The 23,496-nt window shown below is 30.5% G+C and overlaps 2 protein-coding genes across 2 annotated transcripts; both read right to left on the bottom strand.

Annotated features, from left to right (window-relative positions):
- Positions 1-4,853: 4,853 nt before the first annotated feature.
- LOC110008772 (phytosulfokines) lies at positions 4,854-5,477 on the bottom strand. Its single transcript, XM_020676778.3, has 2 exons — positions 5,327-5,477; positions 4,854-5,094 (listed from the first exon to the last, which is right to left on the bottom strand). Exons 1-2 carry the CDS (start codon positions 5,453-5,455, stop codon positions 4,966-4,968), a joined length of 258 nt encoding a protein of 85 aa, XP_020532437.1. The 5' UTR covers positions 5,456-5,477; the 3' UTR covers positions 4,854-4,965.
- Positions 5,478-13,584: 8,107 nt separating this feature from the next.
- On the bottom strand, positions 13,585-20,426 carry LOC105650818 (vesicle docking protein). Its single transcript, XM_089723379.1, has 7 exons — positions 20,097-20,426; positions 18,309-18,452; positions 17,649-17,798; positions 16,460-16,963; positions 14,273-15,823; positions 14,124-14,192; positions 13,585-13,899 (listed from the first exon to the last, which is right to left on the bottom strand). The coding sequence occupies exons 1-7, from the start codon at positions 20,142-20,144 to the stop codon at positions 13,771-13,773; spliced, it is 2,595 nt and encodes an 864-aa protein (XP_089579505.1). The 5' UTR covers positions 20,145-20,426; the 3' UTR covers positions 13,585-13,770.
- Between the last annotated feature and the right edge of the window lie 3,070 nt (positions 20,427-23,496).

Below are 23,496 nucleotides of genomic sequence, written 5' to 3'. Positions count from 1 at the left end.
GAGCCATGACATGAGCGAATAGTCAGCGACGTACGGAAACTAAAGCGTCCTAAGCCCAATTTTACTAGCCCAGTACAAAGATGGGCTTCGATTTTATTTGTTACAGAGATACCATAATAAATGTCATATTTTCAAACTTTATTTTATTATATTTAGGGATTGTAATTTTAGGGGCACTCAGACAAATGTTATAAAGGCTTCAGTTTTTAGTAAATATTATAAAATATTAAATACTAAGAAACTAACGCATTTGGTTAAAAATAAAATAAAAATAATTAAAGTAATCTCAAACAACACGAAACTAATATATTTGATTAAAAGGAAACGCTGAAAAAAAAAAACGGTAAAAAAAAAAAAAAGAAATTCTAAAAAAAAGAAAACACAAAGAAACACGAAATCTGTAAGAACAAATTCCTATACAACTTATGTGATTCAATAATGAGGACGACGACCAGCGACAACGACCACAATAATAGTAAATACGACATATATAATATATATTATATATATAATATCAATCCAAATAGAATCGAGAGTCATATTTTGTCTCTATAATGCATAAAAAACATCCATGGTGACGACAATTTTTTGGTAAAAATTAAGTTGCTGATACACTCATACAAACATGAAATCGCAGAAGAGAAATAGAATCCAAAAAATAAAATAAAAAAACCGTGAAATAACGCCAATAATGAGAATAACAACTGACAACTGAAAAAAACGAAAGTAAAAGAGAAATAACGATAAGGAAATAATAAATGACAAAAAAATAAAAATAATGGAGGCTGCAATTAAAGAAACTAAAAAAATGATAATTAAAATAGAAAATTAATAAAAAAGAAAAACTAAGCAATTAAAACACCGATAATTAAAATAGAAAATTAATAAAAAAATGAAACACTAAGCAATTAAAACACTAACACCTAACAAAATAAAAAAGGACATAAAAGTAAAATCAAACCTAAATTTACAATAATTTAAACTGAAAAGTCAAACCGATAATCTCTAAATATAAGTTTCAAAATATGACATCTATAGGAATTACTCGTAATTTTATCTGTCCCAACAAAAGATCTTAGCACCAATCCATTTATTTCGGATAAATCACTTTTTTTTTTACTAACCGCACCATAATCGAATAAACGAATTATATTTATATTTAATCAATCCAAATCAAAAGTTGTTTATATAGTAGCCAAATCAAATCGAAAGTAGTCGGTTCGGTTTGAATATTCAGTTCTATTCGTGAATTGCTCAACCCTGACTCTCCAATTAGTGATAAAATCCAACCTATTGATAACCTATCGGATTTAAAAAAAAAAAAAAAAAAATTAAGCCAATATTTTTTTTATGAGCAACACCAAAATACAATATGCAAATTTCATTTTTCTGAAACAAAACAGGATTTTAAAGTTAAATTATCCAATAAAACAATTGAAAAATAATATTAGGTGGTGTTGTTTAATAAAATTGAAAATCAAGTGATAAAAATTTAGGATCTAAATTTAAGAACTTAATGATTTCGTTGGCAAAATTTTAATAATACAACATTATTTAAAAGCCCATTAATTTTTTACATCCAATATAAATTTTAAGATCAATTTTTTATTATTTTAAGTGAATTTTACCTTAATAGACATCTTTAGATGATATGCATATAAGTATTGTAAACATAAATAAAAATTAATAATTGTATAATACGCATAAATTAATCTCATTGACGGTCTTATATAAATGTGAACAGCATAAGATTCATTTCATCTTGGAATCACCTAATAATAGTCAACAATGCCATAAACAATTGCATAATTACAAATATTAATACAATCTAATTAAATTAAATCCTAGGCTAGCTATATATTCTCTGTCCTAAAATATAATCAGAATTAAGGAAACAATTAGTTCTCCTAAAATATTTTCTGCCTAAAATATACCCTAGTTAATACAAAAGAAAAATTCTTATATTCTTACCAACTAGAGTAACTTACGCAAAAATTACATAGTAAATTTTGAAATATTAACAAAAACCACACAATTTTTAATTAAATTAAGGGGTTATAGTAGGGAAAAAAAACTAATGTCTTGTTCGGCAGCAGTGTTTGAAGTAGTATTTAGTGTTTTGATTTAGTTAATTAATTAATTATAGCATTCGGTCATATAATATCTATCCTAGCATTTAGAGTTTGAGACAATATTTCATGAAACATTATCTTCATTAACATTAACGTTTAGCATTTTACAATTTTTTTATGACACCTATACTCATCACTTATCTTTACCTTGCTCACTGCTTTTACACATTTTTTGTCGTTTTATATTAAACAGTGAATTAAATAGTTATTTGTATCGAACACTTTTATTCTAAACCACTATATAAACAGCTAATCACTAATATCTAATATCTAACAGTTAACCAATAGTAAAACAGTTAATAGCTATTAAAACAATAAACAGCTACTAGAACAGCTCAAATTGCCAAACAGACCTTAAGGCTCTGTTTGGCAAGAGCGTTTGAAGTGGTGTTTAGTTTTTAGTGTTTTGATTGATAATTAATTTTTGTGTTCAGTAACGTCACATTTATCCTAACATTTAGAGTTTGAAGCAGTGTTTCATGAAACGTTATCCTCATTAAGGTTAGTGTTTTATAAAATTCTTATCAAACTTATGACATCACTTATCTTTATTTTGTTTTCTATAACCTTATCCTTTTTTTATCTTTTTCTATTAAACAGCTAATCAAACACGTATTCTTACTGAACTCTTTTATTTTAAACAGCTATATAAGTAACTAATCATTAATAGTTAATATCTAACAGTTAACTGCTAATAGCTAGTAAAACAGCTGACAACTACTACGACAGTTAACATCTACTAGAATCGCTGAAATTGCCCAATAGAGCCTAACTCATACCTCTTATTATTAGGCCAAACGTCGAATGGCCAAAAAAATGAAATGTAATTTTAGTAAATTGATGTTAGTTTGATTTTTTAAAATACAAGAATAAAGGGATTAGCTGAGGTCAAATAAGAGCACTAAAGGTAAGTAATAGCATAATTAATGATGTGATTAGTGGGGGTGGGTTTCATTTCATTGCGCCATGTGCCTAATGGTGGCTGCAACATACTTCTAATATTTTGCAACAATTATGTCTTGCTGCTTGCACATTACACAACTAAATGGGTCCTCCACCTTGATGATAAATTATTATGTTTTCATAATATATGAGTGGCTAAAAATAATACTATTGAGACATAATAATTAATTTGGCAGGTCTTTTATCTTCATGTCCTTGCTTCGTAGAAGCATTTCATACGACAAATTTTCTTTATCTCTGTTCTCTTGAAATGATGAGAATTAAAAGATTTCAAGTTATGTTTTACTTATATTGTCTATTTCTTTAATAATCTGCATTTTTTTTTTTTTCAGTTTTGCCCCACATATATGGTAAAATTTGTTAATTTCATTGTTATATATATATAAAAAAAAAATCAGTGGCTTTATCAATTTAAATTAAAGACGCAAAGTTTTTAGGGCGGTGTGTACAAGGCCCGGGAACAAATTCACCGCCGTATGGCTAACCGGCGATTACTAGCGATTCCGGCTTCATGCAGGCGAGTTGCAGCCCGCAATCCGAATTGAGGACGGGTTTTTGGAGTTAGCTCGGGGGCCTGAGAGGCGGTGGTTTACCCTGTGGCGGATGCATGTCAGCGGTTCGAGTCCGCTCCTTTTCTGGTGTAGATCCCCTTCCTTGGTTCTTGGTCTATTCCGATGAATAAGACCGAATCGAGTTATTGGAAATTAATGGTTAAAATTAAAAAAAATATATCTCTAATTATATTTTCAGACGAATTTTACTTATAAAATTTTTAAAATTTTAAATTGTTATTATTTTTTTATTTATTATGCGACTTGAGCTCGAGAATTGCTACCATTAAAAATGGTTTAATTCAAATGTCAGATTTTGAATTCAAAGCATAGAATATTGGCTTCGAGAATTGACTTTGCATCAATACCATGTATCTATATATAATTTCTGGACAAGTTACTTCAATTGACCATTTGTAGAATCTTCCATGAGTATTCAAATTTTCAACAATCAGGGTAGTTAAAGTTTTCTTGTCAAGTAGAAGTATTAATGGTTGTCATAATTTCGTAAAACAATTCTTCACGAAACAAAGATTATTCGTCTGCAATTAATAATAATGTGTTATTGAATACTAAGCAGCTTCAATTTCTGTAAAAATAATAATACAAATTTGATTAAAAATCTTTACATTCTACTGGGATTACAACTCTACGTTCTACCAAAAAATGCTAATTAATATTTATTTTATTTTTTAGTTTGACTTCCTTAATGATAACAAAGCAAAGTATCTCCATGTGCCTTATGTTAGCTTCCTGCAGATGCTCAATTATATTTTTTTCATTTTTATATATAGAGTAGATAAGTTGGTAAAGACTAAATTAATTAGTTCCATCCAAGCTAAATATAGATATGCACTTGGATATAATATATAATATTCAAAATTTTTATGTTCGGTATTAGAGGCAGTCTAATCCAGCTAGGAATTTAGACGGTTATGGAGTTTTTAATATATATAGAAAAAGAAAATTAATTAGCACCAAATTATATCAATGCAAAATTTGAAAATTAGCAAAATTTCTTGTTAATTTTAAAATATTATTCTTCTTTATCTTTTGTCTCTGAATTAATTTTCCAATTCAATTTTCATCTCAAAATGAAGCTCCAGAACATTTTTTTTTTCTAGATTTGGACAAAATTTAAATAAAGTAGACAAATATAAATACAAAGGAAAATCTTATATGTATCAGACCTAGCAGAAGCCTGAAATTAATAATGAAATGTGGCTGCTCTATATATTACTTACATAAAAATAAATAAAAATAACACATATATATAAATATCTATCGAAACAAGAAAATGACTAAACATGTAAATAATTTCATGGACTATTTTTCTGGGTGTAAATATAATCGATATGAGCTGCAAGTGTTCTTCTCATCAAGCACTCCTCTTCCTCTACTCCTACGCAGTTCTCTTCTACTTCATCCCTATTTGCTTGACCAATATCCTTCAATAAATAAAAATACAAATTTTTATTAAAACTTATAAAACTACAGTTGGGTGCGAAAGAAAAAAAAAATCAATATAAAACAATTGTTGAATGTACAGCCGAAGCATCATCCGAGAAAAGATTTTAGGTTCAGAGAATGCAAAGCTGAGAATACCCTAATCGAAATGAACCCCCCCCAAAAAAAAAAAAAGAAGAGAAAGATTGAAGTTAAGAGATTAAACTAGGATACCCTGTGTTCGGATTTCACCGGAGAAACACCGGCAAAGGCTGGCTCCGGCCGGATGGCATTGGCGAGAGTGAGGGAGATAAGGAGGAAAGCTATAATGCAAAGGGTGCTGACCTTGTAACTGCAAGTCATTTTTGTATAAATGTCAAAGGAGCTGAAGATGTGAAGAGGGTAGACTGTGCAGGGAGGAATTTATAGACTTTTGAGGAAGGGTAAGAATGGAATTTTAAAATTAAGATCAAAATATAATATGGAAAGAAGGAAAAATTCAAAAAATTAAAATTAGTGGAAAAATCGTACGGTTCGGGGTTGGATGTATGTATCGTTGAAAAGTAACTAAGTTCTAGAACTATGATTAAAGTACTAGCATTTGCAGTAAAAATAATTGTAATTCTAGAATGTTATTTTTTATTACTAGATTTTTTATTCAATGTGGGTAGGAATCCAACCTAAGTACAAGTATAACTCAAAGTTTAATATGTATAACTATAAAAATTGAACATGGAACTTTGAGTTTTAAAGTTTAGAGTTTGAGGTTTAAGGTTTCTAAGTTTCTAAGTTGTATAGTATATTTTTCATAATTAAATATTTGATAGGTTTTTAATTTCATGGAAAAAAATCCAAACTAAATCTTTAAATTTCAGGAGATCAATTTTAGTTACTAAAGTTTTGTTCGTCAATTTTAAAAAATGTACTGAAGTTTGTAAAGGATAACTTTCTAACAATTTAAATATTTATCTTGTAATATAGGATAACTTTTTACATGTCTACCTGCTAAAGTTATCAGCGGCATTGAATCGATCCAATGTAAATTTTTTTAGGGCAAGGGTTTAGAGGGGGGAAAACTATTGAACTGGGTTGCTTGGAAAAAAATATCTTTTGATAAAAAGAGTGGAGGTTTAGGTGTTGCATCATTTAAAAGAAAAAATACTACTCTCCTCGGCGAATGGTGGTGGAGGTTTAAATCAGAAAAAGGCTTCCTTTTGAAAAAAGCTTGCTTGGACTTTTGATCATCGAGATATTTTATTATTACCAATTTGTTCAAAAGAAATCTTATTTTGAGCCTTGATGGATGTGTATGCTCAACCATATATTGTTGCTTTGTGAAACTTCTAGAGAGATTTGGTTATCTATTTTCTAATGGTGGAATGTTTCTGGTGTTCTACCATCCTCTTTGAATGATTTATGTTGGTAATGGGAAAGCTTATTAAAGTTTAAAGGGCTGTATATTGCATGGGTTTCCTTATTTTTTATAACTTGTTGGCCAATTTGGCTTCGAAGGAACAACTTCATTTTCTCTGGGATTAGACAAGACAATGCTACAATGCTTCTCTTATTAATATTATTAAATTACGCAGCTTTGAGCTTCTTAAGGTTAAGTTTCCATCTATTCCTTTTTATTTTAATGATTAGTTCTCTCACTCGATCTTGGTTTGTAAGAGTAGATGGCTTGGATATTTGGACAGTTATATACAAAAATCTGTGCTGGAAAGGCAACAATCTTCTACGGATTATCTAAAATTTAACACTGATGGAGCTTCTAGAGGAAAATCAGGCCCAACTGGTATTGGTGGAGTTCTTAGAAATTCAGAAGATACAATGATCTGTTTATTTTTTGAGTTTGCGGGTGTGCTTGTTTTTTATTATGTAGAACTTCTTGACATCTTTAAAGCAGTGGAGGTATTTTCTCTGTCGGACTTTAAATATTGCCTTTTAATTATTGAATTAGATTCTAAAAATGTTATATGTTGGGTATCTCAAAGGGACAAACGTCTTTGAAAGTGGTGGAAATATTTCAATAAATTTGATATGATACTAGAATCCACGGGTAATATCTCCTTTCATCATGTGATTCAAGAGAGAAACCATTTTGCTGATAACTTGGCTAAGAGATGTGTAGATGCAACAGTGCCCTTTATTGTTGGGATTTGATTTTTACTATTGAGGCTATATGATTTTTTCTTCAATTGTTTTTATTTTCTTTTATTATCTCGAGAAGAGATTTCAAGCTGATGTATAGTTTCCCGGATTTTTTCACTTAACATTTTCGAGCTAGAATGGGTGTATTTTGGGAGGCTTGATGGCTTGGGTTTAGATGCTTGGTTGTGTTAAGGCTTTCCCAGATTTTAATAATAAAAGAAATTTTGCTGATAGAAAAAAAAAAAAAAAAAAAAAAGCAATAGATGTTGATAATTTTTAGGCTTTCAGCTTCATGAATAGTTTATGCCATTTGATAAGAATGTATTGGCTAATTATAGACTTTAATAGTTAAAAAATTCTGGAAATTAGAGAAATATGCTGGTTGCTAATAATATCACGTGATCCTAAAGGATTTGGCAATGCAGTTAAGGAACATGTATTCCTGGAATTTAAGGTTCTTCAGTTTTGTCAACGGCTATTTAAATTGTTTTGTGATCAAACATTGGAACTTTGCTTATGTTCACATGCACGGTTTTTATATAATGCCTAGCCTTGCGGGTATTAAGGTTTCATGAGACAAGTTGACAATGCAATTTTTATTCAGAAAATAAAATTGTCAAATTTTTAAAAGAAAATTGACATTTTTTTTTTTATTTTCAATTCTCAATATGTTCACATGCACACACACACACACACACACACACAAAAGGTATATTTATATGTTCACGTTTGTTTATTCCTTAATTCATACTTCCCTAACTCATAGCAAATTGCATGTTGTTAATTATAAGCCTTTAACCAAACTCTTTTAGTACATATCTTTTAAGGCATAAATAATTCAGTTTAACTTGATTAATTATTTTAATTCTTAATTTATTTCATTATATCAATATTCTATGGTTACAAACTCTATCTCGAAATTGTATAAACAAGATAACTAACTTTAAACTTTAAAAATTGATTGGATAAATTTGTAAATGCATTTATTTCTCATTAGTCGTTGATCGGTGCTTCGCAAGTGGCTATTTACAAATATATAAAAATACTCTCGTCCCATTTTATTTGCTTGTTATTCATTTTTAGATGTCCAAAAATATTTGTAAGGTTTATAAATTTAAATATGTAAATAATTATTTTTCCTATAGTAATATTTATGATTGTTCATTAAATGAAATACTTTTATTAATATCTTAATGAGTTAAGAGTAAAAAATGGCAAAATAATTTTTGTTAATTAAATTCTTAATATCCATGTAAATAAAATGAGACGGAGGAGTAATTTTTATGGAATTATGTAACTTTTTTTTTAAAAAAAAAAAAACTATATAAATTACTTTGGAGTTATTTTACATTTAGATGCTTATGCTTAGTAATGTAGCTATTCATACTCCATGTTAACAACATTAATTAGGTTCTTTAATGGAATAAGACTAATTTCTAATAATTCATGTGATTTTTCGCATTACCCCCTGTTTAAGCTTAAGCTCTCCAATGCTCATGGATCATAACCCCACGTGTATAGAAAATTTGCCGGTCCATATAGAGGGGCATTTGCAAAGACCCGAGATTAAGAGTAGGAACTATGCATATCTGCCGGTTAATCTTAAGGGCTGGCCACCACTCGATATCAAAATATATATATATTCTTACATTCTTCTGACAAGAAGACATAACGATAAACTTTAGGCAATATTAATTTGAATTAAAACAAAATGGAATAGCTTCAGAAACAAATAAATGTAATCAAAAGAAAGGGTTGATGTAAGCTACATGATTAAATGAGCTGCAAAAGATAATTTACTATGTTTACAAAATAATGTATACAATTTAATTTTTGACAAATAGTGATTTAATTAGAATGGTGGGAACGTTGGGCACATCTATGATCTATGATGAGGTGCATCAAACAAGGGAACAAACTTGAATTGACATATAATGATGAATTTGGCATGCTCATTAGACAATCAAAATATATATGTTTCAGTGGGTCAGATTTATGTTTCATGTTCTAGGTTACTAAATTATGAACCTCTTCTGATTAATTATTCATTAATTACCTTAAATAACCATTACATGTACATTTCTATCTATTAATAAAATAAAAACCAGTTGACCGTTCTCTATGTACTATAAAATTAATTGATGGGTTATGATGGTGGGGTTGGGTGGCTTACAAATTGAAATAATAATAAAAAAAATTAAAAAATTTTGAAAGAAGCTTGAGAAATGGTAATGAACGAAGCTTGAGAAATGGTAATGAAAGAAGCTTCTTTTTGGTCAGCTTTCATTAACGTGGGCATGAGTTAGCTGAATATCCACTTTCCTACACCCATATTTTTCTCTCATTTACAACATTATTGGTCCCTATACACCGCCTGCATGATGTAAATCGAAAAATTAAAAATAAATAAATAAATTTTAGGTTCAACGTACCACCTTACTATTTATCTAAATTTCTATTTTACTTTTGTCATTCATTTTTTATGTCTAAACATTATTTTTATGATATATTTCATGTTTCTTTCAAATGAACATATCACATAATTTTTATTTTTAATCATACGTGTGATGATTGACATTATAGGTCGAAATTAAAATTTACATTGAGATGCAAATTGTTAATAAACTTTCATAGTTAAAAATTCAAATGAGAAATTGGAGAAAATTAATAACAATAAGTGAGTAATAAGAAACAAAATTAAATATGACAAACCCAAGATTGTATAGTGAAAGCGTGGTAAAACTGAAGATATGAAAACATCAACTTCTTGCTAACAACACCTTTGAATCAATAAGTTTTACCATATATAATGTAGTTTTATTTAGATATTGTGGGTAAAAATATATTTATAATATATATACAATAGCAAGGAACAAAAGAGAAATATATGTAGTATTAAAAATTCAACACTGGAATTATTATGTTAGAGTTTGATTGTGAGAATAGGAAATGTTTATTGTTAGCAATTGACAAACAATACAATTCAACACTGACATAATTACTTTCGTAAGGCTTGTATGATTCATCAAATTAAGCTTGCAAATCATCAATTTGTTTAAGATTCGTTAAGTCTGATAAAGAATCATAAGAAACGTGGTTGCTAAATATCTAGCTTCTAATTCTCTCATATACTTAATCCAGTTCATAATTCGATTTAACGCCGTACAGTTCTGGCTTTTAATTCTTTCATATACCCACTCCAATCCATAATTTGATATAACCTTGTGTAGCTCTTCAACTTTTACCTCGTTGTTTGGTTATATTCTCAACTTCAAAAGAAGTGTTCACATCCTAAAAATCATCTCTACATTCCTTCTATGTTAATGCGACGAGATTTTAATTTAGTATTATCTATTAAATGATGAATTTTTAACTTATTCTCCATTTATTTTTATAGAATAATTTACAGAAAAATAACTTGTTAAAATAATATTTTCTATAAAAAACATTTTCCTTGAAAATAGTTAAAAAAGAATAATGGTATAAATAACTTCTTGTCCAAATTAATTTTTGGTGCCTGAAGATAATTGGATTACAGCCAATATTAATAAAATCTGGAAATCTTTGTAGAACTAGAATTTTTTTTTTTTAGTTAATAAACTAAATAAATACAAGTGAACTACACTGGTATAAACCCTAAAAAAAAAAAAAAGAAACTTATCCTTAAAATTTGTAAAATTTATAAAACCATAAACACTAAAGCGCTATATACATATAGATAAGAAATAAATTATATTTTAAAATTTTAAATAAAATATTATATAAGCCAAAATGTCAAATATAATTAAATATCAAACTATTATACAAGCCAAAATATCAAAACCTAAAGTCTTGTAAAACTCATAATTCTGTAAACGACAAAAATATTTACTTATTAACAAAATTCAAGGACTAAAAATACTAAGTCTAAAACAATTGGGACCCATATATTAATTATACAATACTTCAGGAGCATTGTGATTATTTACCCTTCGAAGGAATACTGAAATGCCAAATCCTTAGAAGGCTCTAATAAGTTGGCAAAGAAATAAAATTGAAACAAAACAAAACTATTGAGGTCATAAAACACAAGGAAGTAGGAACTGAATCTTCTCATTTTTTTTCTTACCCACATCAAAGCAAAATGTACAATTTGGTAGCAAGCTCTTTCCATTAATCACATTATATCTTAAACAAAATGTATTTCATTTTAACCTTAGTTTTTTTTTTTTTTTTTTTTGTGTATTCCATCTTTCAGATGTTCCAAAATATTATCTACTCATAAGTGACTATAAAGCCCCATTATTAGTAGTTGGAAAACGTTGTTACACCAATAATCAATTTCACGTCGGTATATTTTTCTTCTATCTATAACTTTATTAGTCGCTTATAAGTTGACGGAGACATCACATGATGTAAATTAAAAATAGAAAATCTAAAATTTAAATTTAATGTATTACCTTACTCTTAATCTAAATTTCTATATTACTCTTGTCATTCATTTTTTGTGTCTAAACATGATTTTTATGATACATTTCGTATGTTTTTTAGATGAATATATATCACATAATTTATATTTTTAACCATGTGTGATGATTGACATTATATGTTGAAATCTTAAAAAAAATTCACATTTTTAATGAAATTTTTGTGGTTAAAATTCAAATGAGAAATTGGAGAAAATTAATAACAAAAACAAGAAACAAAATTGAATTCGACAAGGTCAAGATTTGAAGTGATAATGTGTTTGACCTAGGGATATGGAAGCGATAATTTCTCGTTAACAATACCTTTTAAATCAGTAAATTCTATCAAAATTAATGTAAATTTATGTAGATGTTGGGCCTAAAATATATTTATAGTAATAAAAAATCACTAGCAAAGTGATTATGATAGTGTTTGGTGGTGAGAGTATAGAGAATTTTTTTTTGTTATATAAACAAATAATTCAACACTCATAAACAAAGTTAATAATGAAAAGTTGTCAAATTGTCGTCCTAATTGTGTCACATACTTCCTTCAAAGCCCTATCATATCTGAGTGTAGAAACCATTATCTTTTTTTTTTTTTTTTTTTTTAATTTCATAGGAATATTCATATTTTAAAATTCATACCTCCATTGGAGACTGGGAATTCTAACTTAGTGTTACTATCCCAATCCATTTTAAGAGTTTTGAGTGTACAATAGAAAGTTCAGTTCATTAATAGAAGACTTAGTTCCTTGAAACTTATTTGCCCCAGGGTTCAAAGTGACTTTTTATTGAACATTAATTTTATTATTTGTATCTAAAATTTTGATTTCTTGATCAAATTATCATTTTGCACATGTATGCTTTCATGGATTTAGTTCCATAATTAATTGTCATACTTGAAAATTATATTGTATTGCAGCAGTATTAATTGTAAAACTAGAATTTTTTTTATTAATTAATAGATTAAATAAATCCGAGTGAACTGCACTAATATAAACCAATATAAATTTATGAATGAGTTTTATTATTTAACCTTCCATATTTTCACCATATATTTATGATAGATCCATAAAATTCATTGGAGTAAAACACTACACCCATGCCATAGACTTATTATTACAAATACTGAAAAGTAAATCTGTTTGCTGGCTAGACAGACTTTGTAAAATTTATAAAGTCATAACACCTATGAACATATCTTGTGAAATGTACAAAGATGGCTAAGGATTTAATTATTAAATAGTGTAATAACTTAAGCACTTCAATCATATATATATATATATATAGTTAGTTAGTTAGTTAGTTAGTTAGTTAGTTGTTAAAAAGAAGTAAATTATATTTTAAAATTTTAAGAACAAAATATTATATAAGCTAAAATGTCAAAGTTTATAAGTCAAAACCATTGCACAAGCTAAAATATCAAAACCTAAAGTGTATTAAAACCCATAATTTTGTAAATGACAACGATATTTACTTGTAAGCAAAATTCAAGAATTAAAAATGCCAAATCTAAAACAATGGGTACCTGTATGTTAATTATAGAATACTTCAGGAGCATTATGATAATTTACCAATGTCAAATCCTTGGAAGTTTCTAATAAGTAGGCAAAAGAAAGAGAGAAATAAAAGCCAAAATGCCACATTATTTTTGGGTAGTTGTTAGCTGTTTTAGTAGCGTTTAACTGTTAGATGTTTGAACAGCTTTTCATGAAACGCTAAAAGCTAAACGTTATATGAGTTAATTTTTCACAAAACACTACCTTAACATCTAAAAGCTCATTCAAAAACTGTTAACGAATACTATTAAAAGTAGCATTTAGCGTTTTGACCAATCAAAACGCTAAAAGCTACTTAAAAAATTATTGCCGACATAGTTTTGAAGCAAAACTGTTGAGGTCATAAAACATAAGGAACTGAACCTTCTCACTTTTCTTACCCTACATCAGAGCAAAATGTACAATTTGCTACATCAAACTCATTACATGAATCACATGATATGTTAAAACGAATTTTATTTTCATTTTGACCTTAGTTTTTGTGTATATTTTATCTTCCAGATGTTTCAAAAATATTTACTCACAAGTGACTACAGTGCCCCATTAGTAAATCAAACATATTGTCAGGAGTTAGAAATGTTGTTCCGCCAATGATCAATTCTACGTCGGGCCTTCCACTTTCTGCTATTGCTTCTCGAGCTTCACGTACCTTAGAACAGACGAAAAGCAATTGGTCAATAGAAAAGCTATGCTTCTGCCGGAATAATTGAAATAATGGTCATTGATGCAAAACATGCAACTAGAAATCATTTTGAAAAGAATTACCATAAGATTCAAACAGTAATCTTGAGGCTTTAAATGTGGGGGAAAAGGAAAAATAGCAGAAAAAATTGGCACAACAAAAATAAGTGGAGAAATCAAAGAAATTCACACCTCAGTGCCATTGATGCCCCCAATCACAAAAACCAATATGACATTCTGGTCTGCGAGACTTGGTTTTGCCTGCAGAATACAAAAATCAAGTTCAGAATATGACATCATGAAAAAATGGTCTACCTAAATTTATGGAATTTAATTAACACCTGTCCGAGACCAAATCTTCCAAAACCACTTTTGAAAAGCCGTCCCATGGTAGAGGAATGATACTCCAACCCAGGAATGTTATTTTTGCTCAACACACTTCTTAGAATCTTATAGAGTAACCCTTTATTCGAGTCAAAATCATCACTTAAGTTGCTTTCCAAATAGAACGTCCCTTCTCTCAATGGTATGTTCCTCCTTTTTAGAGAAGATAACTTGTGAAAAAATTTGAAAAGGCTATCCACCCTATCACGCAACTCCAACCTCACCTGCATGTCATCATATTGTTGTTCCTTCTTATTCTTATCATCATCATCCTCCTCTTCATCGCCCCATTTTCCCCACTGGTCATCATCAAAATCATCAATTTCTAACTTATCTGGTGATTCTTCTATCACTTCTAATTTTTTCCTATTGAAGTTGGCCTCAAGTTCTTCTGTTAGACCATGGAGAAACTTGAGTTTTGATACTGATGCGTTTTCAAGGATTGCATCCATAACAGCTTCCTTTAGAAAATGCTCCTCTTCCCATGAAAATGGACCACCTGAGCCAGAAGTAGGGAAAATCTCACCAGCCAATATATAGCCAACAATCATAAGGAACAAAGCATCTTCAAAAGAAAGTAATGCTTGTAAAGGTTCAGTTTTGCAATTTTGTCCCCTAGATGCCATCAAAATACTCTTATTGATAAGATCACCAATTTGAGCAGCAAGACTCTGGCTTGTGTCTCCAGCACTTGCTCTCAATATTTTCTCAGCACTAATAAATGCATCCCATCTGGTAGAATGTGATTCATCTAGGGAAACTAGTACAGCTACTGCTAACAGAAGAATTCCTTTGTTTCTGATTAATGATGACTGGCTTTTAGCTAATGCTTCAATCATAGATTTCAACTCTGATTCTGTAGCTAAACCAGGACGAGTTTTCACATTAACAGTAATATTTTCCCGGCGCAAAGTTTCTTGAAGCCACTTCCTTACCAGTACTGTTCCATCTTTTGTTCTTCTGTCCAATATAGCTTCCATAAATGGTGTTCCACGGAAAGTTTCTGTAGAAACCAATGACCCACTAAATAGTTGAATCTCAGAGAGAGTAGACTTCTCATCATGAACTTTATTACAGAGGTTAACCAGGTCTACAATTTGAGGAGCAGAGTTATTAGCATCCCACCCACTTAGGAAAGCCTCAATACTCTGTAAAAGTGAAGAGCCATTTATTCCATTAGCTCCTCTTAATATTTTAGCAAGAGGTATCTGAACATCAAGCGGCGCATGTTGTAGGTTAGAAGGGCCAAGTTTGAGTTGATTTTGCGAGTCTTTCATGTGGGAATAAGATGTTGTTCTTTCTCTTCGAGGCAAAGATGAAAAAATGCGATCAACTAGTGAATCCCCATGACAGCATGGAGTAAGGAGATCAAGTGTGCGGTCAATAAGTAAAAGACCAGCAGAACGCTTACGGCGGCCTACATCATAAAGGCTAGACATGTCTGTCATAATCTTGCCAACAGTTTTTGACAGATCACCCAGGGAATATATTTCCATTTTCAGGTCCATCTACAAATTTTAGAAAAGAAAAGCTTTGTCAATAAAAACAAAGGAAAACATGAGAATTTCCACAAGCTGGCTACTTTTCTGAACCATTTTAAACATGCTCCTAGCATAGAATAGTATTCAGCCGACGGTCAAAAACATGTTCAAGGGGAAACAGATTCTTCCAACAACGGGAATACTTATTTTCTGTTATCTATTCATTTTTCCCCTACTTATGCAATTTACATAAGTTCTCCAAGAATTAGGCTCTTTTGTGGAGAAAGGATCCATATGTACTTTGGGTTTTAAGAGTTAGGTAACTTTTGTTATCTCACCCTCCTCAGGCATCAACTCTTTTTCTCTTTTTCATGCTATGGTGATAGTAAGAACAAGTGTAATATACTTGAGGATAATGGTTCTAGCTTAAATAACCAAGGAAAATTAATGCAAGTCAAAAAATAAAAAATAAAGATGCAGAAAATGGGAAAAAACTGTCTGGGTTTAAGCAAAATATAGAACTTAATACCTTTGCAGCTAGATGGTAAAGAAAATGTGCAGTGATAACCGAGGAAATTTAATGCAAGTCAAAAAAATAAAAAATAAAGATACAGGAAATGGGAAAAAACTGTCTATGTTTAAGCAAAATATAGGACTTAATACCTTTGCAGCTAGATGGTAAAGAAAATGTGCTGTGAGAAGTGCCCCAGGAGGAACATCATCACCATCAGGAGGCACTCCAGAACTTATGGGAGGCAATCCAAGACTAAGTGAATCTTCATGTTCAGTCGATAAGCATGCTTCAGCAACTGAACCCTCTGAAGGCAAGACAAAGACTCTAGGTGATAAAGGACAAAAAATCATGGGAAAGTGATGCACAGAAACAACCAACTTTTGTGTTGCATCTTCCAGATAACCATAATCTCCATAAATATTTCTACCACTTGGAGCAGCTGCAAGGTGAGGGACCTCCTCTCCACTGGATGTAAGACGTGACCATCCTTCATCTTCCAAGTCTGTATTTTCTTGGAGAGCACTATCTTTTGAGAGTTCAAATTTTGAATTAGATTTCTTAATGAGCTCCTCATAATCTTGAATAAGCAAGGATTCATATTCATGGAATGCATCAGGTCCCAGAGGTGAATTAGGAGATGCCGAGTGAGCTACCTACAATTGCCAAAGCACTTTATGGATCTAATAGTAACAACTGTTATAGAAAGTTTCAGTCTCGTAAAAATACCTTTCTTTTCGAGCAAACATCTACAAAGTGTCCAAAGCCAAAGTCTTTTTAACCAGCAAAAAGAAAAGCAAGGACCTCTAGCCAAAGATCTCTGAAAATTTTGTAATTACAATGATTTTTATTTTGTATTCTAATTTCATATGGATACTGTGGTTTGACCAGATATTGAATATTTGTAGTCTGGAAGATCCTGATTGGATTAAGAAATTGTACAGGATATACCCTACTCATAAAATAAACTGTGTGCCTCTGCAAACCACCATGATTAAACTCTGGAATTCATGTAGATGAATTTAATCAAGTCTGTTATACTTCGGCAAAGTAGGTCTCCCTTTTTTGGTTGCTACATCACATAGCTGTTTCTTCTTTTACACAAAATTGGTGAACATGGGTGCCACGGTTTTTAACTCAAAGACACAAGCAATGGCAAGACAGACAAAATGTGAACAATTGAACCAAACAATAGCACTAAAAAAAACAAAGTTATTGAGGTTAAACATATCTTTTAGTAGAATAAAGTTAAGACAGATGGATTCAGACCAGGAATAAAAAATAAAGAAACGTGAAGCAAATAAATTCAAGCAATAAAATACTATAACATCAAAGCAATACCTCTGAGATTGATGTGTACACTGTAAAACTCTGAACACCTTGATGTGTGCTTAGGCAACGTAAGATATATCGATGTGCATCACTAAGTAGACGAGATGTGATAACAACAATTTTCGTTGCAGCGTCAGAATCTGGATTCCAACTAACCACCTAGACAAAGAAACAATATAGATGATTACAAACTCCTGAGGCTCTAGATTAAGATAATTGAAATGAAATTATTGCGAATTTATAGATCACGAACAAGAAAAAACTGGCAATCTGGTATCACAAACGGCATACAGATGCCGCATTACCTACCCTTGTGCTTTTCCTTCCATATTGTTCATGTTCTAGGCATAGCATGAGCAAATGCTCCAACAGTAAAAATTTCCAATTTATGCAAGATCATCTGATCATCAGGACTATTTTATGAAACAAATAAAAACGGCAATCATTATGTAATCTTATTTGGTTCCTACACTAGTTTCTGTCATATTCATTATCTGTAAGGCTTTATCCCATTATCACATTAAAAATGCAAAAGACTATTATGTATAAATAACAAACAATATATTGTCCACCTATGTCTTTCGCTTTCTAAGTCTAGTACAAGATCAGATCAAACTTTGTACATAACAAGTGAAAGAGACATCAACATGAATTTTTGCAAATACTCACCCCATCAAGAGCACACACGTTTTCTAGGCTACAAACAGCTTGCACTCCAAGGTCCAATAACAAAGGAAAAACTCCAGCAAATTGGAAACTCTCTGTGCATCCAGAATCCAGATAAAGAGTGGCACCTTTTATATGCTCCGAGATCTAAAAGGCAAACGGAAAGGAAAGTTAGAGAAAGTCAACATACAAAAATTTAAGATAAAAGAGAAGGCAAAATAAATAAATAAATAAATAAAGATGGCAATTTGAAGTTACAAAGACATAAAACCAAGGAAGGAAGATTACCCAAAACATAGTAAGTAATCAAATACAGAAATGTCAGCATATGTGCAAAGCCTTTCAAACAAAAGTAGAAAAAAGCCACGAAACTTAACTAGAGTGAGCTCTTAAAAAATAAGGCACTGGAATACCGCAACCAAGAGTTAAAACAAAAAACAAGCAGCAAAGTGATGATTTCAAGGGGGAAAAGAAAAGATATAAACTCACATTTACTGAGATGATACCAGCAAGAACAACCCAAACTCAAAAGAAAACACAGCACATTTGCAACTCCTTTGTTAGAAACTAATTCGCTAAAAGCCTCCCAACATCTCAAGGAAGCTTTACAATCAAGTTAATGGGAGCAGGACAAAATCTTATCTCATACTCTAATGAAATACAACGGGAAAAGAATGCAAGTAAAAGCACCTAGATGTAGTTTAGAAATAAGCAGGGGTAATGTGAGAAACTCCAATAAGCAGATTTCAACAGTTAAGTATTGGTGATGCTAGGATCAGAAGTTCAGCATCTAAAAAGAGCTACTCATACTCACTATAACTCAAACCAGTCTCAATCACAATCTAGTAGAGCTCAACCATATAGATCATATTTCCATCAGTCTACTCGGTTTAGGTCTATTTCAAAAGGATCTAAGATTCATAGTTCTTCCTAACCACTTCACTTCACATCATCCTCATTTTTCTTGATTTTCTCCAATCCACTTTAACATGGATGCACTATTTTTTTTTTTTTTTTTTTTTTTTTTTTTAACGTACACATCCAAAACCCTCCCTCAACTTCTTCCCAATGACTCCACTTTCACTTTCCTACAAATTCAAATTCCTAATTCGATCCTTTTCACAAATTTCCAAACATGCATTTTCCCCATTTCTATTTTCGAACATGCTCATTCTACCAATATGCCAATTTTTCATTTGCAAACATCCATAGCTTTATGTCCTACACAAATGGAATTGATTTATGATCACATAGGACATCTGTCGAACTTCTCTCCTATCATAAATACTACAAGTCTCCTTATTCTCCCCCATGCCTTTGTATGATAGAACCAATGTATCACAAGTGGTCACTTTGCAGCACTTTACATCTAAAATAACTCCAATTCGCTGACATTGCAAAAATTACAAATGCATATATTCAATTTTGGTTCTACTTCACTAGAAAGACAATACTCCACTGCTCCAACTTCCACTAAATCTAATTGGGTTTCAGCACTATATCATCAATAAAACACATACACCAAAGAACATCCTCCAGTATATGTTCAGTAAGTTCATCAATGACTAAAGCACAAGATAATGCCACAATATTGATTCTTCAAATTTTTGCTCAAAAATTTCTACCAAAAAATCCATTTTGGGCGATTGAACTAACACATTCTAAGAAAATTTCCCAAATTAGAACTAACACATTCTAACAAAATGAATTAGCAATGGAACCTTCATATTTATAATTAAAAATAACAATAAATTTATAAATTAAAAAAAAAAAAAAAAAAAAAAGACTTACTTGGTTAATTGAATCAAGGCAAGCTTTAGCTACATCTATCAAAGCCATTTCAAGGTTACGGATTATCAGGTCAAAAAATTACAAATCAATATACTAGAAAGAACGGAGCAAGACTTGCATATCACTACCGAAGCATATGATTGAATTACACTGATACACAGAGTGCGGAATTCATTTGGATTGATGGTAATGAAAAAGTTAGAGAACTGAATGGAATGAAAAAATCGCCATTAATTTTTTGTTCAACTAAACTGAGGAGAAGAGAACGACATGGTAACTGTCAAAGCGCAAAATGGAGTAATTTTCCCCAAGCGACTGCCGACTATCAAAACGGCATTGTATCGGCGAAATGATACCGTTCTTTTTTTTTTTTTTTTTTTTTTTTTTTCAGGTCCAAGGTTCCAACCGGGTCGGGCTTATCCAAAATTTAAGTTTGAAGCAGCAAACTGAGTCAATTGAACTTCTAATAGCATCGCCTTCCTTTTCCCTACAGAAAAAAGAAATTCCATTTTTTTGAGTAATAGCTGGACATTTTATGATCTTAATTAAATAAGAGTTTAATTTTAACAAAAATAAAAATTGAAAGGTTCAATATTAACCAATAAAAATTCAAGTGTTTAATAGATAAAACTTGATAAATTTGAGAATTTAAAAATACGTTTTGCCTAAAAAAAAATTTTTTTTTTTTTGAAAGGTGCCTAAAAAAATTATATTGGTGTATTATTCAGTTCTCCTGCATAATTTTTTTTTAATCACTAAAATTTAAAGGAAAATATTTTTTATATAAAGAATATACTTATCATCGCACTTAATTTAAAGGAAAATTAATCATTGAAAAAATATTTTTCTAATTAAAGAAAAATTGAGTTATTTTAAAATAAAATAAAATTTTCTTTTTAAGAGAAAAATGTTTTCCAAATATTGACAATTGGCAATCTTATTATTCAGAAGAAAAACAAAAAATATAAATTTACTGATCCATAAATTATTGTTGTGATCATTAGTTATGGCAAATGCTTGGAGGGGCCAGGGTAGCCTGACTCCTCTAGTAAAAAAATATTTTCTAAATTTTATCTACTAAAATAGTGAAAATTTTAAATATTATCTATTAAAATAGTGAATTTTTATGTTATTCTGAATCTCTAATTTATGAATTTTTTTTTTTTTATTTTGCCCTCTTAACTTTGAATTTTACATTTGCCACTCATCATATGTTGATAAATCACTAACCAAGAAAGCAATGGATGCTGTCTAACTTTTTTAGCAGCATGGCTTTAAAGTTTTTTTTTTTTTTTTTTTTTTATGTAATAACATAGTTATGTATTGATTTTTTTTTTTTTCTCTTTTCTTATCTCAAAAAGAGACTTTATGAATGTTCCTCTTCTTTTGTTCTATTGATTTTCTTTATGTATGCTTTATTATAATAAAATAAATTAATTTCGCTGATAAAAAAATATAAAGCACTAACCATCACCATTAGTCATGGGCAACTATTATAGTTTAATTATATGTATAACTTCTCAATATTGAGACCAAATTATCGAAAATGAGTAATTTGTAAATAAAAACAACAATTATTCCCTCTGTAACCTCTCAAAATCTATCTCAAGCATTATAATTTGTGTCGACAACCAGAATTTAATGTAACCAAAAATTAAAAGACTAGGTAAACCCTATCATTGATTGATGATACCAAATTGTTAGACAATAAAAAATTAAGTAGATGCTCAAAACCTCTCCCTTCCTAGCTATATTTATGTCTTTGAAATACCACATTACTTTCTCATATCTAACCTTCAATTTGGCATATATACCCTTTGTTAATGTCAACTCCAGCACACCAGCCTTTGTCTCCTCAAACTTGTTCATGATGAAGACTTCCAAATGTGCTATTAAAGATTCACATCATCATGACACGAGGGTTGCTCTCGTTGCGGGGCTTAACCCAACACCTTATGGCACGAGCTGACAACAGCAAATCATCCATCATTTCTTGCAAGAGCATAACAACCCCACAAATGTAGCAGCTTCAGAAAGCATCAGGTAAATTGCAGTCAAATACCAAATAATGGTTACCAGGAAAAAGATTTTGAACTTTTTAAGAGGGTTATCAGGGATCTCCAATACCAGAAATCAGACACTCGTCCATTGGGGGGTTTAGCCGAATGCCAAAAGACTTTGAACCTTCATTTCTTTCTTGTATGGATTGGTCACAAAGCATTCCTGCTATTGCTCTATGTTTTTAGTTCAGTCACTAACAAGCTAACAGGTTGCTACAGGCACAGACCTATATTAAGTACACAGTGAAGAAATCAAGATTTCCGCCTCTTTCCACGTGTAATTCTCCTTTACTATAGATCAAGGAGATTTCCGCATCCAGAAATCTCACATGCAACCACCAACATCAAATGGAGAAATACCTTAGCTGCTCCTCAACCTAGAGGGTCGGAATTTAAGCATTTTTCATAATCTAAAGAATTTTCTTTTAAAGACTCCCAGTACGTAAATTCTCTCGCGAGGGAAACCGAAGTAAAGGCTACACAAATTTCATCTTTCTAGCACAGTAGAAGAATGAGATGATATGCAGCAAGAAAAAAGAAATGTATAGAGATATGAGATGCTATCATACACAAAATAATTCAACTAGTAACTTTATTTTTCCAGTAAAGAACATTGTCCATCTTTTGATAAAGAAACTACTGCGGCTCTTATTCAAGTGAATATACCAAAAAGGATTAGTTCAACTACCAAGTGTTCAATAGACAAACAGCAGCTGACATCAGCTAAAAGCAAATTAGTTCAGCAAAATAATCCAAGCTAAAGAGTCTCAGAGTTTACATTACTGATATCATTAAAGTGTTGGCAAAGGAAGACTAACATATTCTTTTCATTGTGTAAACCTAAAACAAAATTTAGTAAGCATTGAGCAAATTGAAGCAATATCAATCCAAATATCTACAAAAACACAACCAACAAAGAGGTAAGTGGTAAAGACGGTATTTTTAAAATGCATGCACAAGCTAAGTGAAACTTCAACTCTTGTGTTAATAGAGAGGGGAAAAGCAGCAATATCATTGTCCAGGCAGATCAAGAAAGTTCTAATGATTTAAACCATGCATACTTTATAATCATTCGATGAAATTGAACTGGAAACTTGATTTTGTCTCATCAATTTAGATCAATTGATGCATTTCGAGGCCTCAATTTTTTATGTTATATCCCTCCTAAGCTTTATTTACAAATGAACTTGTCTGATGCCGCTAATTTGTGTATTCAGTTTCTGAATCCCCATACCTCTGGAAAATAACCACAGGCCATACATAAAATTATCCTATAAGTATGCATTCCAGCAATAAAAGCTTGGCATCTCTGTCAGAAGGTCCCATATTCAAATCCCACT

Source organism: Jatropha curcas, chromosome 6 (genome assembly GCF_041381405.1).
Source record: "Jatropha curcas cultivar XTBG-Jc1 chromosome 6, XTBG_Jcur_1.0, whole genome shotgun sequence".
NCBI classification, from domain to species: Eukaryota; Viridiplantae; Streptophyta; class Magnoliopsida; order Malpighiales; family Euphorbiaceae; genus Jatropha; species Jatropha curcas.
The sequence above is the reverse complement of the archived record's forward strand: the minus strand, read 5'-3'. Positions and strand labels throughout refer to the sequence as shown.